Source organism: Lampris incognitus, chromosome 6, assembly GCF_029633865.1.
Source record: "Lampris incognitus isolate fLamInc1 chromosome 6, fLamInc1.hap2, whole genome shotgun sequence".
Classification (NCBI taxonomy): domain Eukaryota; kingdom Metazoa; phylum Chordata; class Actinopteri; order Lampriformes; family Lampridae; genus Lampris; species Lampris incognitus.
In genome coordinates this window covers 68,523,021-68,547,147 of record NC_079216.1, presented here as the reverse complement: position 1 = coordinate 68,547,147, position 24,127 = coordinate 68,523,021, and the positions used below count along the sequence as shown (strand labels likewise).

Here is a 24,127-nt window from a genome sequence, read left to right as displayed (position 1 = left end):
CTCTCCCAATGATGGCGTGCAACATTTCAACAGACGGTTGTTTATCGTGTGTCACTTAAACAGATGTAGTTAATGATTGATATCACGGCATTGAAACCAAATTAACTATAAAGAAGCGATACCATGCCCCAGTTGTGCATATCATCACCTTTGGTTTGTGCAAACGTCCTTGAAAAAGTATTCAGCCATACTAATGTTGAGCTCCATAAGATGCTAGTGTGTGTGTACGTGTACTACAGGACGAGCAGCGACATAACAGGGATCCAGATACACCACACGCCCCACAGCTTACTCTTTGTTTTGTTATTTAATGATAACAAGAAACAGAAAATATCTCTTTTGCACATTTACAGTAAGTACAACAGTAAATACAAGTTCCATGGCCCCCGAGCTTTAGACATTACTAGAACAAGACCATGGTGCACATAATTTAGACAGTACAGTTCTAGAAGAGAACGATATTTCATTTTGCTTCCAGTAGTTGTGTTTGTTTTTCTCAATTATCAAGCTGGGGCATGCGATACTTTTATTCGAGGGAAGCAAGGAAATGATCTCTCTAAGTTTATTAGCCCCCCCCCTTTTCTCCCCAGTTGTACTTGGCCAATTACCCCCACTCTTCTGAGCCGTCCTGGTCTCTGCTGCACCACCCCACCCCCTCTGCTGACCCGGGGAGGGCTGCAGACTACCACATGCCTCCACCCATACATGTGGAGTCACCAGCCGCTTCTTTTCACCTGACAGTCAGGAGTCTCACCAGGGGGACGTAGCACATGAGAGGATCCCGCTATTCCCCCCAGTTCCCCCTCCCCCCTGAACAGGTGCCCTGACTGACCAGAGGAGGCGCTAGTGCAGTGAACAGGACACATACCCACATCCAGCGTTCCTCCCGCAGACACAGCCAATTGTGTCTGTAGGGACGCTCAACCAAGCCGGAGGTAACTCGGGGATTCGAACAGGCGATCCGTGTGTTGTTAGGCAACAGAATAGACCACTATGGCACCCGGACGCTCCTATTGGCCTTGCTGTCTTTGTGGTGCCATGGCTGTTCCAAAAGCTTTCACAATAAGCTCTATACGGTTTGGATAGCCAAATAAGAAACAGCCGCGATGATGATGATGATGATGATGATGTGAGCCGGGGGGGGGGTGATCCGTACAATAAACAGAAACAGAATTAGTTAAATATATTTAATTGTCCAACAAAGAAATATGTCAATAACTCCATATTGTTCACAACTCACTTTTTATGTTGAGCGACCTTGGGGAAAATAGTGCCGAGGTTCCAAAGAGTTATCACTTACGGGCTGATTATCACTCTCAAGCCTTCTTTCATTCAGAAACATGCAACGTTTGCAGACCATGTCACTCAAGTTAAACTGCTCCTTTTATTATTTCAACTGTACTCCACAGAGTATAGCAGAGGTGAAAATGCTCGATATCACAACTAGTTCAATTATACTTTAAATGATATTCCTTCAATTGAGTTAATTAATTCAAACCCTAGCACCGTGGTAGGGGGAGGCCCCGCGGGGGGGGGGTGTTTTCCCCCGTCCTACCCTATACCACTTGCCTCCCCCCTGGTGCATCACTGCACATCCCAGATTTCACAGAGCAGCGGAGTGAATTTGTGCTCACTCGTTCTCCAGGAGGTGAGCATCTCTGCATGGTGGTGGTTGAGTGTTCTCAGCTCCGTCAGCCGGCCCAGGAGACGGGCAAATTTCTGTGGCTCCAGCGGATGCCGCAGGGCACAAAACTTCCTCAGCACATCCAACACAGGCTCCTGAAGGCTCTCCACAGCTCTCTGGTCCTTCACGTAAGGTCGATCTGCAGGAAACCAGACGAACAAGAGTAGCCAGACCAAACTGTGAGACAGCCTTGATAAAACCAAGTCCAGCCAAGAATGCTTATCTGAAGCTAGATCCTCTGTTCATGTAAAGACACCCAACTGATCGCTGCCCCTAAATCTGTGATTCAGGATGTTACCATAGCTACTGTGGATGTTAATATAGTCAGCAATCAACAAAATAATAGCTTAGTAGAGCAGTTGTCTGGAGAATCAGGGAAAGTTGCTGGTGCTGGCTGACCTGGTGTTAAGATGGTTATGGCCGTGAGGAGGGCCTGTTCTTCCTCCCTCATATGAAGGTCACCAATGCTTTTGTAGAAGTTGAACATGGGTGTAATGAATTCCTCCGATATACCTGCAAAAAATATTCAAATGAATTGCGGAAGTGCTTTATATTTTGGCCTTTTTATAAGTGTCAGGTATAACCTCAGGTGAAATAATATGCTGGCTTTTTGAAGCACACACCACCTAAAATGTCTTCATCTCCAAAACAAAAAATAATAGTGGGATTAAGGCACACCTGCACACAAATGAAATCACATCTCAGTCTTGAATTTAAAGGAGCCTCCTTCAGTTGAGATCATATCATGCCGTATAGAAGACATTTGCTGTGACAATTATCTATCAAAATATATGATCATTACCAAGCGATGTTTGTCCAGGGCAAACAGCACAGTGATACTCAGAAGCAGAGAATTTAGAAATTAGAGAGAGCTGGACATGTAAAAATCTTTCCCATGATAAATATTAGATTGCAGTATTACCATAACTCACTCGCTTGGAGTTCACTGACACATACAAATTTAAACAGCGATGTCAATTGCTGTATGAATTTCACTGCGTCTTTGATTCTTTATGCTGCACATTTCTGATAAAATTCCACGTTTCAGTGCAAAATGTGTCTTAATGTTTGGCTTTGTTGAAAACACCTGTTGTCGTATACGTATACAAAGCAGAGAGAAACTGTAAGCAGGTTAGTGCTTCAGCATATCTGTACAGTCGCTATATAGAACTGCTTTACTCATCTGAGTACACTTCAAATACTAGCGATAACAATTTTTCACAAAAGATTTGTTGCATTCATCCCTAAATGAAACAGAATCTATGATAATGTAACAGTGTAACTGGTCAGTGCAACAGTAATAAAGTAACAAAGTAACAAAACAAACAAACAAAGAACAACATCAAAACAAAAACAGTAACAAAGTAAGTAGTGTAACAGTGTAACCGGTTGTTACACCGTTACAATAAAACCATTATATGATCTGGGGCATATCAGAGCAGCAGTATCACTGTATCTCTGCAATTAAAGGGAAATTCATATTCTCTTTAGTATATGCTAACGATGCATGATAACAGGGTAATGAAATCAACCTGCTTTTATGGACTTTTCATAGGATTTTACTCAGTTCTTAATTTGCTCCCTGCAAGTAGGGAACAGCTCCCACTTGAATACCGTAAAAATGACAGGAAGGGGGCCTGTCTACTCAGACACACCATCAAGCCCCTCAAGCCTTCAGAAATGGCAGCGGCTCTCAGAACGGGAGAAGTGGACAATAGCACCCTTGATGTTTCGATAAGGGACAATGGCCTCTTCAGACAGTTTTGCTCCCTGCTCTCTTAGACTGGCCTTTAGCGTGAATATCTCTGATCCCCACCATCCATTCTGGACCTGTGCCAAGGGACCCGGTGATGCACACACACACTCCTGCCATCTCCGCTTTTCTCCATTGAGCTGTCCCGGCTCGTCATGACGACACTTTAAATATAACTGTGGTGTGGCGGGGATAGGGAAATTTAAGCCACAGGACAGCAAAACTATTTTTTGGACTTGTTTTCTAACAGAGAGCTAATAGAGGATGTATTCGTACACTGTATATTACAGAGCTAAACGATACTGGAAAAAAGCAACATTGAGATATTTTTGGTTTTTGCAATATGTATGGCAACATTAAAGAACAAGAAGGCGTTACATAATTTCACCAAATAAATGCAGTTTTTAAACTTCAAAGCTCTTTTTGCAAAGACATTATTTCTTTCAGAATGATTAAGGTGATTTTAGAGGAGGAATAAGGAGTCATTAAATCAGATTGAGGGGCGTCCGGGTAGCGCAGCGGTCTATTCTGTTGCCTACCAACACGGGGATCGCTGGTTCGAATCCCCGTGTTGCCTCCGGCTTGGTCACATGTCCCTACAGACACAGTTGGCCGTGTCTGCAGATGGGAAGCCGGATGTGGGTATGTGTCCTGGTCGCTGCACTAGCGCCTCCTCTGGTCGGTCGGGGCACCTGTTCAGGGGGGAGGGGGAACTGGGTGGAATAGTGTGATCCTCCCACGTGCCACGTCCCCCTGGTGAAACTCCTCACTGTCAGGTGAAAAGAAGCGGCTGGTGACTCCACATGTACTATGGGAGGAGGCATGTGGTAGTCTGCAGCCCTCCCCGGATCAGCAGAGGAGGTGGAGCAGAGACCGGGACGGGTCAGAAAGGTGGGGTGATTGGCCAGGTACAGTTGGGGAGAAAAAGGGGGGAGTTAAGTGTATTAATATGTTTCTTTTAAGTCATAAAAAGCAAACCTTGCTTGATTTCATTTCCAATCAAGTAAAAAAGTTTGAGCCCAACATGAATGATGGGCCAGATTTGTCTCACATTGGATCCTTTGCAATGTGACGACTGCACATGTATATGGTGTTGTCGATTTGAAGACAACATATTGTTCAGCCCAACTTGATTGGGTGAAAGCCAGACTTTTACAACGGAAACACTGTTCAGCCACAAGTAGGAACATCACAATGATTTCTGCAGGCTGTATATGTCAACAAATGAAAACACAGCAAACACAACACAGGTCAACTGTTGAGTACACCCTTATTTCTAACAGCTGAATCGCATGCATCTCCTCTCCCAGCCTGCATTGAGGGAATGCCCACGTAAGTGCCAAAGCACAATGAAACTGTACCTGGTGAGGATTTGTTTGCAGATGTAACCTACACCCAGGTAGAGATCAACAGGTCAGTACACATCTACCAGCTGTATCCCACGGAGCAGACAGATCTGTTACTCCAGTTGGCCCCGCCTGCACTCGGCTGCCTTTCTGCAGACTGGCCCACAGTATGTCGTGATAATATATCTGTTTACCCCATTGCATATAAGAAGATTAAAGACCTTTAAAGGGTACGAAAATCCAGATCGGAAGACTTTATCGTACATACAACACTTTAGGCGATGTTTGCATGATCTGTGAATTATAGTATACACGGTTACATGATGAGAGCCCTCCAGGAGGCAAAACAGATAAAATGATCAATGGGGTTACGTCAGCAAAAGAACAGTTTTGATCTTCTCTCTGTAATCCAGACCACCTCGGCTTTCAAAGTCCGACCGTGACTGTGGGTATGCGGTCGGACATTATTTCGCTTGCTCTTGGGTAAACTTACCACTGTTACGTATCCTGGCCTCCAACACGTCTACTTCGGTGTGTCCATGGGGCATCTTTCTTGTGAAGACCTGAGCAGAGCGCAGAAACATGGCCTCCACAGCTGAGCCTTTCAGTAGCGCAATCTGATCTTCATGGTCCAGAGTCAGGAAGCCTGCAAGAGACACCAGAAAATCTATCACTTTGGAAAAGAGGGAATTCTGACATGGGAATGATGCTTTGTACGCTGACTCCATTAACATTGTGAATGCAGTCCTGTGGGATAGAGTACAGCAGTCATGTGACGCCCATGGCCAAGTGCCAACAGAGATCTGTGGTTGAAGTAAGGGGTCGTGATCCATGTTTTAAGAGATACCGTACAAACAGGAATATAATACCTGGAATATTTTTGGTAAACTCCACCAGAACTTGAACGTGACTCGTTGCCATGTCAGTCAGCAGGAGAAAGTTTTCCTCTGCGTTGAACTGTTCTTGTAGCTGCAGGGGCAACATGAGCAGGTGACATGAGGAGATAAAGGCTTGTGCTTATAACTGAATCTGCCAATGTTATAACACTCCAATAAACATATTAAGAGACCCAAGCGTGTTTTCTTGCTTGTCTGAGGTTTGAGGTAGTCATCTCAAAGAATTATTCCTAAACTTGATGTACTTTGTTTGTACGCTAAGTTTTCCCTCCTCTGTTGCTCTTCCTAAAGTTTGTGCCATTTTTTTCTCCCCAAACCTGGCCAATTACCCCACTCTTCCGAGCCGTCCCGGTCTCTGCTCCACCCCCTCTGCCGATCCGGGGAGGGCCGCAGACTACCACATGCCTCCTCCGATAGTACCTGTGGAGTCACCAGCCGCTTCTTTTCACCTGACAGTGAGGAGTTTCACCAGGGGGACGTAACACGTGGGAGGATCACGCTATTCCCCCCAGTTCCCCCTCCCCCCTGAACAGGCACCCCTACCGACCAGAGGAGGCGCTAGTGCAGCGACCAGGACACATACCCACATCCGGTTCCCACCCGCAGACACGGCCAATTGTGTCTGTAGGGATGCCTGACCAAGCCGGAGGTAACTTGGGGATTCGAACCAGTGATCCCCGTGTTGGTAGGCAATAGAATAGACCGCTACACTACCCGAAAACTGTGCTATTTTTTTCTTCACGTGACAATGTTTTTTCTTCATCTGAATCAAGGGTCTAATGGATAGGGGCGTCATACCGTACACTGGCACCTATTCTAGTTTTTCTGTTGAGAGAAAGAAGAAAGAAAGCCACTTTATTTTATCATTGTAGATTACAATGAATTTGTTCTCCGCATTTAACCCATCCTATTGTATAGCAGCAGTGAGCAGCTGCAGCGCCCAGGGACCAACTGCAGTTCTTCTTTCCATTGCCTTGCTCAGGGGCACAGGCAGGAGTATTAACCCTAACATGCATGTCTTTGGTGGGAGGAAACCGGAGCACGTGGCTGAAACCCACGCAGACATGGGGAGAACATGCAAACTCTACACAGAAAGGACCTGGGATGACCTGGGGTTCGAACCCAGGACCTTAGTGCTGTGAGGCAACAGTGCTGACCACTGGGCCATGATATTAAAGCTTTCTGAGACTCAATTGTGACAGTGATTCAGGGTTAGACACATCAAATTTGACTTGACTGACTTGACTATGCATAGTTTTACAGATCTAGCACCAGTGGTCAGGCTTCATGATCATGTACACTTAACTAGAAGTCGTGAAATTTCACATCTTTTAACATATTAGATCTGAGAGACCACTTTCATAGACGTCATACGGGCTCTGGTCTTAGTTTTCAGCAAATCATCTGCTGATTTAAATGCAAGCAGCAAAAGAAAAAAGGATTTTGAGACGGAGTAGAGGAACATACCAGTTTTTTTGCCATGTCCTGAGGAATTCTGTGTTTGTTATATGCTTCTACTAAAAAATTCAAGAGTGCTTGCTGCTCCTGAGTAAGATCAACCTTTTCCTATCGGAAAAAAGCAAAAGAAAAACAAGTTTTAATCCAGCTTGTAAGGCCCCCCCCACGTTTTAATTGCTGTTACACAATCGGTTAACGATGCTAAAGGACGGTATAAACATTAAAGGGAACTGCTGCTATACTCGTGGAGTGTAAATCCTCCTTTGGCGAGGATCAATCCAGAAGTAGACTAGCTCGGTATGGGACGTCATATGTACATCCATTTTGTCTGTGAATCTTCTCATTCATCCAGGTCGTCATGGTTCTCCAAAGGAGATGACTCAAGTGCAAGTGGACTTGGTATATATCCGTGAAGACGTTTCGCCTCTCATCCAAGAGGCTCCCTCAGTTCGTGCCTTTCTGACTAGACCAAGCTAGTCTGACTAGACCAACCTAGTCTGGCTAGACCAAGCTAGTCTGGCTAGACCAAGCTAGTCTGACTAGACCAACCTAGTCTGGCTAGACCAAGCTAGTCTGACTAGACCAAGCTAGTCTGACTGGCTGCTGATGAGACTCAGATATTTATCCTCTAGGAGTCGTTATCAGAGCTATTGATACGCGTGGCTCTTTGGGATCAGATGTTTACCAACATCGGTACACAAAAGAGCCACGCATAGACTAGCTTGGTCTAGCTAGACTAGCTTGGTCTAGCCAGACTAACTTGGTCTAGCCAGACTAGGTTGGTCTAGCCAGACTAGGTTGGTCTAATCAGACTGGCTTGGTCTACTCAGACTAGCTTGGTCTAGCTAGACTAGCTTGGTCTAGTCAGACTAGGTTGGTCTAGTCAGAAAGGCACGAACTGAGGAGGCCTCCTGGATGAGAGGCGAAACGTCTTCACGGATATATACCAAGTCCAGTTGCACTTGAGTCATCTCCTTTGGACGGTACATCGGTACATTTTCATTATCATCATCTTCCGTACTTTGATCTTGCGGCCATCTTGTGAGTTTTCAAGAGAAATCACAGAAAGTAGAATCAGTTCATCTGTACACAACGTTTATTGAGAGAGAAACGTTTCATCCCTCATCTAGTCAACGACAACGGTGTTGCTAAAAACGGAAAAGTTTTTCCTTTGCGTTTAAAAGTTCTGCGTTCAGACACCATCGTTTTGAATATGATCCGCATGCTCACGGATCCGCAAACCCCCCCCCCCCCGCAATAAACGGCTGAAAACGCTGTAGTGTGCATGCCAGGCCAGTAGATGGCGGTGCAACTTTGTGGTAGAGAGCCCTTCCGGGGAACCCCATGACATCGTCATGCGCCTGTGTAGCAGGAGTAAAAAGTACCCGCATGTTAATACGTTGAAGTTCGTCAAAATATTATGTCATTGTTCCCAAGGGAGTAATGTTCTAATGACCTTTAATTATAGAAACGTTTCATTGTATTCCTGGCACCCTCTTATGGTGTTAGTTGGCACTGGCGGTAATCGCTAAACGTCACTCGTGCCTTTTCTCGCGGTCGGTGACGAGTGGGCGAGCAAGAACGGGGAGGCGCCGGTGAGCGAGCGAGGGGCGAAGGAAGGGAGCTTGGAGAAAAGAAGAAGTAATGCCAGAAGTTACATGTAGCGTCCATGCCCATTCCCAGACCGTCCATACCCATTCCCGGACTACTTCCCGGACCGTCCATACCCATTCCCGGACTACTCCCCGGACCGTCCATGCCCGTTCCCGGACTACTTCCCGGACCGTTGATACCCATTCCCGGACCGCCCATACCCATTCCCGGACTACTCCCCGGACCGTCCATACCCATTCCCGGACTACTCCCCGGACCGTCCATGCCCGTTCCCGGACTACACGCAGTTTTGTCTGGACGGACGGTGAAGTGGTGTTGTGACCCCGAGTGACCCTGGACTGTAAAGCGTCAGCACTCCAGGAGCTGGAGGCGCGTTAACAAACTCAGCAGAGATAACCGCACAAACTGCTCGCTAACCCGCCATTGTTGACGTCATCTCACTCGCGCATGGCTGTTTGACTGAAAACGTAATACGCATGTGCGAAGTGGACGGCCCTTGACCTCTTCAGTCCCAACTGACTGCAGGTGACCCCACCCTTATAAACAAGACAGTGACGTTACGACCGAAACCAACAATCAGTTTCATATGCAAATATGTGTAACCACTAACTACAGTTTCAGTGGCCATGTGTACTGTTCACAGAGGATTGGGGAATAGTTGCAATCACAGCATTGTAAGATGGTGACAGATGTACTCTTAGCGCCCCCCTCGGTTCAGGGATGGTCGTTCCCTCTTCACATAGACGGCCTCTCTGACTCCCCGTTCAAACCAGCGTTCCTCCCTATCAAGGATGTGCACATCCTCATCCCTGAAAGAGCGGCCACTGGTCTGTAGATGGTGTAGACTGTGGAGTCCTGGCCTGTAGATGGTGTAGACTGTGGAGTCCTGGCCTGTAGATGGTGTAGACTGTGGAGTCCTGGCCTGTAGATGGTGTAGACTGTGGAGTCCTGGCCTGTAGATGGTGTAGACTGTGGAGTCCTGGCCTGTAGATGGTGTAGACTGTGGAGTCCTGGCCTGTAGATGGTGTAGACTGTGGAGTCCTGGCCTGTAGATGGTGTAGACTGTGGAGTCCTGGCCTGTAGATGGTGTAGACTGTGGAGTCCTGGCCTGTAGATGGTGTAGACTGTGGAGTCCTGGCCTGTAGATGGTGTAGACTGTGGAGTCCTGGCCTGTAGATGGTGTAGACTGTGGAGTTCTGGCCTGTAGATGGTGTAGACTGTGGAGTCCTGGCCTGTAGATGGTGTGGACTGTGGAGTCCTGGCCTGTAGATGGTGTAGACTGTGGAGTCCTGGTCTGTAGATGGTGTAGACTGTGGAGTCCTGGCCTGTAGATGGTGTAGACTGTGGAGTCCTGGCCTGTAGATGGTGTAGACTGTGGAGTCCTGGCCTGTAGATGGTGTAGACTGTGGAGTCCTGGCCTGTAGATGGTGTAGACTGTGGAGTCCTGGCCTGTAGATGGTGTAGACTGTGGAGTCCTGGCCTGTAGATGGTGTAGACTGTGGAGTCCTGGCCTGTAGATGGTGTAGACTGTGGAGTCCTGGCCTGTAGATGGTGTAGACTGTGGAGTCCTGGCCTGTAGATGGTGTAGACTGTGGAGTCCTGGCCTGTAGATGGTGTAGACTGTGGAGTCCTGGCCTGTAGATGGTGTAGACTGTGGAGTCCTGGCCTGTAGATGGTGTAGACTGTGGAGTTCTGGCCTGTAGATGGTGTAGACTGTGGAGTCCTGGCCTGTAGATGGTGTGGACTGTGGAGTCCTGGCCTGTAGATGGTGTAGACTGTGGAGTCCTGGTCTGTAGATGGTGTAGACTGTGGAGTCCTGGCCTGTAGATGGTGTAGACTGTGGAGTCCTGGCCTGTAGATGGTGTAGACTGTGGAGTCCTGGCCTGTAGATGGTGTAGACTGTGGAGTCCTGGCCTGTAGATGGTGTAGACTGTGGAGTCCTGGCCTGTAGATGGTGTAGACTGTGGAGTCCTGGCCTGTAGATGGTGTAGACTGTGGAGTCCTGGCCTGTAGATGGTGTAGACTGTGGAGTCCTGGCCTGTAGATGGTGTAGACTGTGGAGTCCTGGCCTGTAGATGGTGTAGACTGTGGAGTCCTGGCCTGTAGATGGTGTAGACTGTGGAGTCCTGGCCTGTAGATGGTGTAGACTGTGGAGTCCTGGCCTGTAGATGGTGTAGACTGTGGAGTCCTGGCCTGTAGATGGTGTAGACTGTGGAGTCCTGGCCTGTAGATGGTGTAGACTGTGGAGTCCTGGTCTGACATGTCAGCTCTCCTGTGCTGTGCCATCTTCTTGGCCAGCGTCTGTTTAGTTTCCCCAATGTACAATCATGGCAATCCTCCTGGCACTGAACAGCGTACACTTGGCTTAAGAGTCCATCTGTCACCATCTTACAATGCCATAATTGCAGCCATTCCCCAATCCTCTGTGAATAGTACACATGGCCACTGTAACTCTAGTTAATGGTCATGCCCATATTAGCATATGAAACTGACCATTGGTTTCGGTCGTTATGCCACTGTATTGTTTATAAGGGTGGGGATAGCTGCAGTCATTTGAGATTGAAGAGTTCACTCAGATGAGTGATGAAACATTTTTCTCAATATACGTGTCCAGATGAACTGATTCAACTTTGTGTGATTTCCTTACCTGGATTATTGAGCATGCCTCGTGACATTTTCAAGAGAAAGATCTCACATCACTACTATGCACTGTTTACAGAGGTTGTGATTACCTTTGACAGCTTGGTTGTGGAGGTAACCTGTTTGCTGTCTCCATTGTCCGTGCCATCTGTCTCATCACCGGTGGACTCTCCCGGAGAGGCCTTGGTGTTCTTCCGGAGCCTTTTCGATTTACACTGGATCTCTGTCAGCAGGCCTGCCAACAGCAATGAAGGCAACACATTGTGTTTTCAGTACTTAAGGTAAAGCTGGTTAGTCTCCAGGGATTGCACAGAGCTGCAAAGATCCAGGCTTTATCGTTGGATGCAATTTCTTTGCACGTGTACAATGAAATGAAGAGGAGCTGAATTGAACAGGTATATTTGCCCTGCACTCTTCATTGAAATGCATTAATAATTTATCCCTGTGATGACTCAAAGGTTTTAAGATAGCTGATAACCTTGATAGTGTTCGCTACATAGTAATTAATGATAAACTGAAGAATCTGTACTCTTAATTCTGTTTGTTATTATTAAAAGAACATTTTCAGCCAAAGTCCAGTAAGGGCAGGGGTATTGGATGAATTTGGGAGAGGGAATTGGATCAAGTTCTCCTCTGGGCCAGGACCCGGCCCATCAAAATATATTTTTTCAACACCGTGACCAAAGGAGACTTTAAGAAACCTTTACTAAGAGAGCCGTCTAAGCCCGTCTTTTACAGATATGCCCACAATTCAGAGTGACTGTTGTTGCGGGAAGGTCATGAATGCCCGCCACCGTGCAATATTCATCACAGCCACCCTGCACTATTTATGAGCAACAGGAGCACACTCCATCCTTCTCCCCTCGACTGATGGCTCCAAACAGACCTGACAACTAACTTTTCTCAGTGGTTACATAGGCTGCATAGACACCTTCCCAATTACATGGGTCTGTTTGCAGAGAGTGTGATGTGCATACAGCATAATGTGCAGTTCAGTCAAAGGGTTTCTCTCTAAAATCGAAAACAAAGTGAGATTTTGGAGGAATAAATGAGTTATTTTGCAAGCCCATCTTCTAATGATGCCAGTTAGGTTATTATCAGTACAGCAGCTATTTTGCTGAATGGTGTCAGGGTCCCCCCCGCTGATCCAGGAGGGCTGCAGACTACCACATGCCTCCTCCCATACATGTGGAGTCACCAGCTGCTTCTTTTCACCTGACAGTGAGGAGTTTCACCAGGGGGACGTAGCGTGTGGGAGGATCACGCTATTCCCCCCAGTTCCCCCTCCCCCAAACAGGCGCCCCAACCAACCAGAGGAGGCGCTAGTGCAGCGACCAGGACACATACCCACAACCGGCTTCCCACCCACAGACACGGCCAATTGTGTCTGTAGGGTCGCCCGACCAAGCCGGAGGCAACACGGGGATTCGAACCGCCGATCCCCGTGTTGGTAGGCATCAGAATAGGCCGTTAGGCTACCCGGACACCCCTAGACATTTCCATTTTGTGACGTGAAACATCTCTTCTCTCGGTGCACATGAGCCGCTCATGACTCCCCGTCCTGGCCTTGGATGGCCTTCTTTATGTATGATATGACTGCTTTGTGCGTGGCCACTACGCACACTGTAAGAAACCCGCAGCGACGCAGGTGTTAAGAACATTGTTATCCTCCATGGCTTCCTCTTGCTGTTCACAGAGGGATTACTTTTCTGTCCTTTGGTGAGAAACGGTAACTTCAGATGTACTTACATTCTGCCAGCATGCCCATCTCCTTGCATTTTCTGAGTCGGCACTCCTGGCATTTCCTGCGCATATACATGTCCATCTCACAGTTTCCTCCGCTCTTGCATTTGTACACGGCATTCTTTGTGATGCTCCGTCTGAAGAAGCCTGAACACCGGTGGCAAAACATGGTAGTTCAATGAGCTTTGTATGTGCTAATTTAAAAAGATATGCTTCACTTCTTTCACAAAAAACCATGTAAAGTGCCAGATAACCTGCCCTGGATATGATCCACAGGGACAGACTGTAGTCACTTAGTCTGGGATTTTAATCAGCATCTGGCTGTTCTGAACCGAAGGAGAGCAACGCCAGGTCATGATTACATAAAATGTAACAGCAACAGGGTTGTAATAATGCAACAGAGTCCTGTAAGACCAGCTGGCAGCATTTCAACACACACTCTCTCTCACACACACACACACACACACACACGCACACGCACACACACACGCAGACACACACACAGAATAACCGTGGAACAGTTATTAGACATTCTGACATAGAACTTTAAGCACAAAGACGTGCATTAGTGGAGGCGATCTCAGGTTCCCCTGACATTGTGCGGCAGAAAGCTGAGAGGGAACCCAATCTGGCAGCCTTGCCGGACACAGACCAGTTAGGCCTAAACCTGCCCTGCGTGAAATGGCAAAACAGACTAGCGGCTGCACTCCTGGCATTGTTCAGCCTCACAGGGTGGAATTACACCTATATCCTTTCACCCTTCTCGTTTGGCTGGAATATGAACAAATGCACAGGGTCATAAAAATAGAAAGGATTTGCTAGAGACCAGTTCTGGGTTGTCACCGCGTGGGTAGTTTTTACATGCAGATAGGTTGTAAAGTTATGTGTGCTCTCGCAGTTGTTTCAAAGTTCAAGGACAACACATGTCTAGCCTTTATTCGCTGCCACCTTGTTTGCATTTCAAGCAATAATAGTTAGGCCAAAAGTTAAAAGATGTTCATATTGAATCGCTCTCTTTGTTGAACTCAAATCAAACGTGGAAATGAACTTCAATAAACTGCAGTATGTGAATATATTGTGGGTCAAAGTGTACCTCATTTTAGTAACTGAACTTCCCATGTGAAATAACTTTGTCTGCCAGGCTCGGACACAAGGAGAAGCAAACTGCATTAAAATAACTTACTGATGAGCAAGTGTTCACTGGCTGACATGGTTTTGATCCACGGGTGAAGGTTACACCTCTTCCTTGTGGGAAATTGAGGTCCAAATAGTGTATCTTCTTCACTCGTAGCCATTGATGTCAAAAGCTGGACCATATCATTATTGATATGTAGGTCAGAAATCATTCTGCTCTGCCACAGCCCTCCACTTTATCGGCGCATGTGTTCGTAACCTCAAAACCCACAAAAATCACAGCGCTGGATAAAAAAACTATGCCAACCTCGTTTCCTTTTATTCTTCCTGAAAAGCTGCTCTGTTGTGCCTCAACATGTCCGCTGAAGCTCTTTTTTAAAAACTTTTTTAAAAGCTGTGTTTGATTGAGTATACTTGCCTGTTAAATGCCTAGTTGTGTGATAGCTCAGACATATATTAATTGTTGTAAAATGACATGATTCATTTCAGCCGTGACTGCCTTCAGAACTGATGCAGAACAGACGAACTTCCCTATGCAAACAACTGAGAGGTAAAAAAAAATCATGAAGGACTGTTGTGATGTCAGAAAAGTAGACAGAAGTGGGAGGAGTTGTGCACTTTGTCGATTCTCTATATACTGATGTAGGAGTTAGCGGCTCCTCTCACCTTTGCATCCCTCACAGGTGAGAGCGTTATAGTGGTATCCTGAGGCCTTGTCCCCACACACTACACACAGTTCCTCCCCTTTGACCCGTCCAGCTTGGGACGTGTGCCTGGTCCTCTTGCACACCGTGGGCACTACGGTGGACACCTCCTCCATCTCAGCATCATAGGTAACCTCCAGGGGTCCTTTCCTCAGTTCGTACATCCCCATATGTGAGTACCACTCTTCTCCACTGTACTGTGGGTAGAAGTTCTGATTGGAGTAATATGGCGGGGTAGACACGGTCGGCTCCATGGGCGGGTACTGCATGCTTGGGTAGCCAGTGAAGGGTAAGACATCCGGATCCTGAAGCAGAGGGTTTGCTTGATCTGCCAGAATATCTAGGGCAGAAGAAGGGAAACATGTTATGCCAAAGTTACAGAGCAGTGTGTGCGGCAGGTAACAGTGAAGTATCTAAGTCTGAAGGACAAAACTGACTGTCATGTTCATCCATCCATCCATCCATCCATCCATCCATCCATCCATCCATCCATCCATCCATCCATCCATCCATCCATCCATCCATCCATCCATCCATCCATTATCCAAACCACTTAGCCAACTCAGGGTCGTGGGATGCTGGAGTCTATCCCAGCAGTCACTGGGCGGCAGGTGGGGAGACACCCTGGACAGGCTGCCAGTCCATCACAGGGCCCACACACACACACACACACACACACACGCACACACACCCACACACACACAGACACACACCCACCCACCTAGGGACAATTTAGTACGGCCGAGTCACCTGACCTACACGTCTTTGGACTGTGGGAGGAAACCGGAGCCCCCGGAGGAAACCCGCGCAGACACGGGGAGAACATGCAAACTCCACACAGGGGACGACCCGGGACGACCCCCAAGGTTGGACTACCCCGGGGCTCGAACCCAGGACCTTCTTGTTGTGAGGCGACCGCACTAACCACTGCGCCCCCGTGCTGCCTGAAGTGGAATCATTAAACATATATTTTCCTTTTTGCCCACTTGATATAGCTCTCAGCAGCTTCTACCACCATGCTTGACGCTACAGGGATCAGCTGGTATGCAGTGGTGTACATACTGGGCGAATGGGATTGCTCAAGTATTCATATATGTTTGTAAATGTGAAAAAAAAACAAGAAATGTGCAAATAACCTGAGAAATGTAAAGATTTTCAGGTGATGTGGGCCATCTGCAAATATCTGTTCATATCTAGATTATAATTATAGTATAATATTTAAGAATGGTAAAGAATAGTGTCATTTTCATGGCGACTAGATATCGGTGAATGGTGAAGGCACAGTGGGGCGGGGGGGGGGGTGTCTCACAATCAATTAATTCCTCTTCTTCACAAGAGAAATGTGAGCTGTCCTTGAAAGAAACGCCCGAGACAACGGGATATATATTTCCCAGCAGACGCTAGTTGGCTGCAGATCATGTTCAGTAGCGCTTGGTAATGTGCACAGTTACATACGAATCTATAAATGATTAACAACACGTTCTCAAAGAGCACACCGCCACAGCATGACATGTGACATCAAAATGTAATCATGCTCATCTCAAACCCAAGGTAGTCGAGCTCTTCCTGTTTTCAAGGCTTTCCCCGGTAGGCGTAATATTTGACGCATATTTTAAAATCAGGACAAAGACGCACAACTTGTCAAAAATAACGTATAAAATGCAGGAGTGCCTCATCAACTCCATCAGTCACAGCTAAAACAAGGTGGCATCACACTGACCTCCTGAAGACTTGGGTCTGACCATGGCCATCTCTGTGTGACCCCAAACACAGCATTCAGCGATTGAGTGCTCTGGTCACATTAGTCCCGACTGTGGTTTCGTAACGCTACCCCTGGCTCTACCTTCACCTCTGTTTAAACAAGTTCCCTTTGATGAGAAGTCTTCCCGTGGATACCTGGAACAGGAGTCTGGGAGCACGGTGACTTGACGCATGCTTGAGAGGTGCCAAGGGAGCAAAGGTCGCCATAGCTATTCATTAACTTGACACTGACATTGCCATGCATCTGTGCAGGTAGCGGACATGTAATTACAGGCTCCCTAGGACGCGGTTTTCACACCCGAGCACTGGAGCTGACCGGCTGCTACCCGGCCATGTGCTTGGACCACTCGACTCCCGCAGCTGTGAATCTGTGTCAGCGGTGGCCATCGACTCTGTGCGGCTGGGACTTACCGTATATGTGGGAGCTGTCTGACAGGGAGAATCCATCACCGGATGGGATTTGCAACGGCCCCCCCACATTGATGTCGGGGCCCGCCCACTCATTCATTCAGGAGGATGGTTGGGGACCAGCTCAGAATAAGCAGGATGTGCTCCGGGTCCAGCTCTGTCGAAGGCGATAGATAAGAAGTGAGCTGTGTGAATTTGGTCATCTCTTGCTACTACGTGATCTCCCTACGCGTTCCTATGAGACTTTTATACTGCATTTAACTTTGCATTGTGACAGTAGCCATGCACTGGTTTATGTCTGTATATCCTTAGACACCCCCCCACCTCCACCTCCACCTCCACCTCCACCTCTCACTCCACTCAGTGGAAAGTAATTAATCATTAGATACTTGGTCTCTATATGCACACACCTGACAGCGCTCCTCTCCCACATGGGGACATGACAGGGGTGGGTGGAGGGGGTGGAGGATGAGAGTCTGGCCCGGCAGAGTGGCAGTGATAGAACGAGGACTCTCTGCTGTCCGAGGTGTGTTACTAAATGCCCTGTTTTACTACACAGTCAAGCCCACTTTGACGATTTAACAGCACAGTGTCATACAATGGTTTGTCTTTTGTGTGATCCTACTTACCGTGAGTCTGTTTCCCCCGCGGACCACGCAAAGCCTACAGAAAGCTTACTGAGTCAAGTCAACTTGGAAAAAAAAAGACTTTTGACTTGCAAATCCTTTGATAGCAACTCCTGATGCGTGGTTATTTCTTATACCTTCCCTGTAGTCAGGCTGGGTTGCAATAGCGGTTTAAAGCCACAAGGAAACGCCGGTGGTAAATAAAGTCGTATGAAATCACAGCCCCCTATGAACCGATTACTTCGATAAGTGTCACCTTCCACCAGTTTTTGGTGTCATAATTAAACCCTTTTTAATTTCCCCTGAGATTAACCGGCAACCCACAAGGTGCTCCACACCTCTCGGTCCACAGTCTCAGCCCACACAACAGCCAAGCTACCCGTCTCCGCGCCAGAGCCAGCGCAGTCGCCACAGTCAGGAGAAGTTGTCATTTCTTTACTGTGGGATCTGACATGTGTTGGCATCCATTTAGCTCCCCTTACCTTGCACCTGTCAGTCGCTTTCTCTGGCGATAGTCCAGTCTGGTGGTAGTCCCGTCTGTCCCCGACCGTCAGCCTGGTTCTGATATTCACGCTGTGAACCGCTGCAACATCAATATTTGCTAATGAACATGGAGCTGTCTCTGTCTTGGCTCCAGCCGGCATGTGTATGACCAGGGGTCAGGGAGAAAAGGATGGTGGTTATTAATTAAACCGTCCATTCCTCTCCATGAACCCCCCCACCCCCACCACACACACACACACACACACACACACACACACACTAACACCTCCACTAGAAATCCCTAAAAATCCCTCTTTATCTGGCCAAGTGATGAAGCATCATACGAGTTCTGCAGCGGGCCAGAAATCCCTCCCACAGGCGCTAATATAAGCACACGCCAGCCAAACCAGAGCGCTGCTATCGGCTCAAATAGTTTATAGTTTCTATAACTGAACAAAAACAGTGATTACGGTGCGCATTAGCAACTTCCACACAGCCTCTCATCCCGGCAATGGCCGAGCTTTATTCGTTGACCACCGTTCAATTCCCTGACATGAGACACACAGTTTTACTTACAATACAGGTCTAAAATAGAGCACTACAAAAAAAATCCTTCGTAAACAAACTATGAGCCATTTGGCAATCATTACCATCTGTCCTTGATCCGATCAGCACTATTTTATCATGATGCTGTGATGGGCGATATGAGATGATACCACCCATGTACATTTTTTGTACGTTTTAACGCTTTATTGTACGTAGCTCTCCGCCTCCGCCCACCGAGCAAGGGAACCCTTCATAAGAAAGCCAGTATTAATGTCTCTTTGTGTCTTAATAAGCCGTAATGTATCCAAAAACAAGGGTTTAATCATTGATGGCCTGTTGCTCCATCCACAGAGGCCCTTCTGAGTCAACAGAGAGTCCCTCTGAAATAAACAGAACCTTTGCCATTGGTTGCCGACTGTTTGTGCGCTATCTGGTCCGTGTTTGAGAGGCATGAGAGGAATGGGCTTGTTGTGATGGTCTTAGGAAAGTGATGGGAACAGCGCACAGTCACATTTAGGAACTGACCATATCCCGCTAAAGCTCTTGAGTATGCTGTGGATAAGTGGTTTGCAGAGGCGACAAGGCCGCGGGATGACCCATTTAAAAATCAAGCCCCTCTAATTCTGTATGAACTGGGTGAGCTCTTCTCACCCAAGCTTTCGAGGACTGTGAGAAATACCCCCCCCCCAAAAAAACAACAGATAGAGAAAACATGGTTTATGAATTGAACCTTTGCCCGGTCTGTCTGCAAATAAACCTGTTTACCACACATACACATGATTAAAGTGACTTTTCAGGGGTGTGAATGTGCGCATGTTGTTTTGTTCATAGATAGTTTAGGTCAGACAACAGGTGGGAGACCCTGTGGTTGTGATATTACCAGGTGACACAGTGTGCAGCACCTGCAGCAGATGTGATACTTGTGAGGCTCAGATGTGATACTTGTGAGGTTCAAATGTGATACTTGTGAGGTTCAGATGTGATACTTGTTAGGTTCAGATTTAGTACTTGTGAGGTTCAGATGTGATACTTGTGAGGTTCAGATGTGATACTTGTGAGGTTCAGATGTGATACTTGTTAGGTTCAGATTTAGTACTTGTGAGGTTCAGATGTGATACTTGTGAGGTTCAGATGTGATACTTGTGAGGCTCAGATGTGATACTTGTGAGGTTCAGATGTGATACTTGTGAGGTTCAGATGTGATACTTGTGAGGCTCAGATGTGATACTTGTGAGGTTCAGATGTGATACTTGTGAGGTTCAGATTTAGTACTTGTGAGGTTCAGATGTGATACTTGTGAGGTTCAGATGTGATACTTGTGAGGTTCAGATGTGATACTTGTGAGGCTCAGATGTGATACTTGTGAGGCTCAGATGTGATACTTGTGAGGTTCAGATGTGATACTTGTGAGGTTCAGATGTGATACTTGTGAGGTTCAGATGTGATACTTGTGAGGCTCAGATGTGATACTTGTGAGGTTCAAATGTGATACTTGTGAGGTTCAGATGTGATACTTGTGAGGCTCAGATGTGATACTTGTGAGGCTCAGATGTGATACTTGTGAGGTTCAGATGTGATACTTGTGAGGCTCAGATGTGATACTTGTGAGGTTCAAATGTGATACTTGTGAGGTTCAGATGTGATACTTGTGAGGTTCAGATGTGACACTTGTGAGGTTCAGATGTGATACTTGTGAGGCTCAGATGTGATACTTGTGAGGCTCAGATGTGATACTTGTGAGGCTCAGATGTGATACTTGTGAGGTTCAGATGTGATACTTGTGAGGTTCAGATGTGATACTTGTGAGGCTCAGATGTGATACTTGTGAGGTTCAGATGTGATACTTGTGATGTTCAAATGTGATACTTGTGAGGCTCAGATGTGATACTTGTGAGGTTCAAATGTGATACTTGTGAGGTTCAGATGTGATAGTTGTGAGGTTCAGATGTGATATTTGTGAGGCTCAGATGTGATACTTGTGAGGTTCAGATGTGATACTTGTGAGGCTCAGATGTGATACTTGTGAGGTTCAAATGTGATACTTGTGAGGTTCAGATGTGATACTTGTGAGGTTCAGATGTGATACTTGTGAGGCTCAGATGTGATACTTGTGAGGTTCAGATGTGATACTTGTGAGGTTCAGATGTGATACTTGTGAGGTTCAAATGTGATACTTGTGAGGCTCAGATGTGATACTTGTGAGGTTCAAATGTGATACTTGTGAGGTTCAGATGTGATACTTGTGAGGTTCAGATGTGATACTTGTGAGGCTCAGATGTGATACTTGTGAGGTTCAGATGTGATACTTGTGAGGCTCAGATGTGATACTTGTGAGGTTCAGATGTGATACTTGTGAGGTTCAGATGTGATACTTGTGAGGTTCAGATTTAGTACTTGTGAGGCTCAGATGTGATACTTGTGAGGTTCAGATTTAGTACTTGTGAGGCTCAGATGTGATACTTGTGAGGTTCAGATGTGATACTTGTGAGGCTCAGATGTGATACTTGTGAGGCTCAGAAGTGATACTTGTGAGGTTCAGATGTGATACTTGTGAGGTTCAGATGTGATACTTGTGAGGCTCAGATGCAGTACTTGTGAGGTTCAGATTTAGTACTTGTGAGGCTCAGATGTGATACTTGTGAGGTTCAGATGGAATACTTGTGAGGTTCAGATGTGATACTTGTGAGGCTCAGAGTTGATACTTGTGAGGCTCAGATGTGATACTTGTGAGGTTCAGATGTGATACTTGTGAGGTTCAGATGTGATACTTGTGAGGTTCAGATGGAATACTTGTGAGGTTCAGATGTGATACTTGTGAGGTTCAGATGTGATACTTGTGAGGGTCAGATGTAGTACTTGTGAGGCTCAGATGTGATACTTGTGAGGCTCAGATGTAGTACTTGTGAGGTTCAGATTTAGTACTTGTGAGGCTCAGATGTGATACTTGTGAGGTTCAGATGGAATACTTGTGAGGTTCAGATGTGATACTTGTGAGGCTCAGAGGTGATACTTGTGAGGCTCAGATGTGATACTTGTGAGGTTCAGATGTGATACTTGTGAGGCTCAGATGTGATACTTGTGAGGTTCAGATGGAATACTTGTGAGGTTCAGATGTGATACTTGTGAGGTTCAGATGTGATACTTGTGAGGCTCAGATGTAGTACTTGTGAGGCTCAGATGTGATACTTGTGAGGTTCAGATGTGATACTTGTGAGGTTCAGATTTAGTACTTGTGAGGCTCAGATGTGATACTCGTGAGGTTCAGATGGAATACTTGTGAGGTTCAGATGTGATACTTGTGAGGCTCAGATGTGATACTTGTGAGGCTCAGATGTGATACTTGTGAGGTTCAGATGTGATACTTGTGAGGTTCAGATGTGATACTTGTGAGGCTCAGATGCAGTACTTGTGAGGTTCAGATTTAGTACTTGTGAGGCTCAGATGTGATACTTGTGAGGTTCAGATGTGATACTTGTGAGGCTCAGATGTGATACTTGTGAGGCTCAGATGTGATACTTGTGAGGTTCAGATGTGATACTTGTGAGGTTCAGATGTGATACTTGTGAGGCTCAGATGTAGTACTTGTGAGGCTCAGATGTGATACTTGTGAGGCTCAGATGTAGTACTTGTGAGGTTCAGATTTAGTACTTGTGAGGCTCAGATGTGATACTTGTGAGGTTCAGATGTGATACTTGTTAGGTTCAGATTTAGTACTTGTGAGGTTCAGATGTGATACTTGTGAGGTTCAGATGTGATACTTGTGAGGTTCAGATGTGATACTTGTGAGGTTCAGATGTGATACTTGTTAGGTTCAGATTTAGTACTTGTGAGGTTCAGATGTGATACTTGTGAGGTTCAGATGTGATACTTGTGAGGCTCAGATGTGATACTTGTGAGGCTCAGAGTTGATACTTGTGAGGCTCAGATGTGATACTTGTGAGGTTCAGATGTGATACTTGTGAGGTTCAGATGTGATACTTGTGAGGGTCAGATGTAGTACTTGTGAGGCTCAGATGTGATACTTGTGAGGTTCAGATGTGATACTTGTGAGGCTCAGAGTTGATACTTGTGAGGCTCAGATGTGATACTTGTGAGGTTCAGATGTGATACTTGTGAGGTTCAGATGTGATACTTGTGAGGTTCAGATGGAATACTTGTGAGGTTCAGATGTGATACTTGTGAGGTTCAGATGTGATACTTGTGAGGGTCAGATGTAGTACTTGTGAGGCTCAGATGTGATACTTGTGAGGCTCAGATGTAGTACTTGTGAGGTTCAGATTTAGTACTTGTGAGGCTCAGATGTGATACTTGTGAGGTTCAGATGGAATACTTGTGAGGTTCAGATGTGATACTTGTGAGGCTCAGAGGTGATACTTGTGAGGCTCAGATGTGATACTTGTGAGGTTCAGATGTGATACTTGTGAGGCTCAGATGTGATACTTGTGAGGTTCAGATGGAATACTTGTGAGGTTCAGATGTGATACTTGTGAGGTTCAGATGTGATACTTGTGAGGCTCAGATGTAGTACTTGTGAGGCTCAGATGTGATACTTGTGAGGTTCAGATGTGATACTTGTGAGGTTCAGATTTAGTACTTGTGAGGCTCAGATGTGATACTCGTGAGGTTCAGATGGAATACTTGTGAGGTTCAGATGTGATACTTGTGAGGCTCAGATGTGATACTTGTGAGGCTCAGATGTGATACTTGTGAGGTTCAGATGTGATACTTGTGAGGTTCAGATGTGATACTTGTGAGGCTCAGATGCAGTACTTGTGAGGTTCAGATTTAGTACTTGTGAGGCTCAGATGTGATACTTGTGAGGTTCAGATGTGATACTTGTGAGGCTCAGATGTGATACTTGTGAGGCTCAGATGTGATACTTGTGAGGTTCAGATGTGATACTTGTGAGGTTCAGATGTGATACTTGTGAGGCTCAGATGTAGTACTTGTGAGGCTCAGATGTGATACTTGTGAGGCTCAGATGTAGTACTTGTGAGGCTCAGATGTGATACTTGTGAGGCTCAGATGTAGTACTTGTGAGGCTCAGATGTGATACTTGTGAGGCTCAGATGTAGTACTTGTGAGGTTCAGATTTAGTACTTGTGAGGCTCAGATGTGATACTTGTGAGGTTCAGATGGAATACTTGTGAGGCTCAGATGTAGTACTTGTGAGGCTCAGATGTGATACTTGTGAGGCTCAGATGTAGTACTTGTGAGGTGATGTTCAGAGAGTGTCTCCGCCAGTGACCGTCTCCCACTGGGATAGTGGAACAATGTGGAAGCTGGAGACCGATAAGACGAAGGATGTTTACTGCAGGATGATGGGAAACA

At 46.4% G+C, this 24,127-nt stretch overlaps 1 protein-coding gene across 3 annotated transcripts; it reads right to left on the bottom strand.

The window, feature by feature from the left end:
* Positions 1-299: 299 nt before the first annotated feature.
* On the bottom strand, positions 300-18,410 carry nr1h4 (nuclear receptor subfamily 1, group H, member 4). 3 transcript variants are annotated; one of them, XM_056281860.1, is made up of 10 exons: positions 18,250-18,410; positions 17,145-17,298; positions 14,935-15,312; positions 13,141-13,281; positions 11,484-11,626; positions 7,147-7,245; positions 5,653-5,752; positions 5,277-5,429; positions 2,084-2,197; positions 300-1,823 (listed from the first exon to the last, which is right to left on the bottom strand). In XM_056281860.1, exons 2-10 carry the CDS (start codon positions 17,239-17,241, stop codon positions 1,585-1,587), a joined length of 1,464 nt encoding a protein of 487 aa, XP_056137835.1. In that variant the 5' UTR covers positions 17,242-17,298; positions 18,250-18,410; the 3' UTR covers positions 300-1,584. The 3 variants fall into 3 exon arrangements, with proteins under 3 accessions (XP_056137835.1, XP_056137836.1, XP_056137837.1); XM_056281861.1 differs by lacking the exon at positions 18,250-18,410 and adding an exon at positions 17,771-17,877; XM_056281862.1 differs by lacking the exon at positions 7,147-7,245.
* Positions 18,411-24,127: the final 5,717 nt, after the last annotated feature.

Excerpts from the sequence above, each read along its gene's own strand:
- nr1h4 (XM_056281860.1), bottom strand. The coding sequence starts at position 17,241 with ATGAATGAGTGGGCGGGCCCCGACATCAATGTGGGGGGGCCGTTGCAA. Across the intron at positions 15,313-17,144 it reads AGACAGCTCCCACATATACG|ATATTCTGGCAGATCAAGCA; the intron begins GTAAGTCCCAGC and ends CTTCTGCCCTAG. Across the intron at positions 2,198-5,276 it reads GGCCAGGATACGTAACAGTG|GTATATCGGAGGAATTCATT; the intron begins GTAAGTTTACCC and ends TATTTTTTGCAG.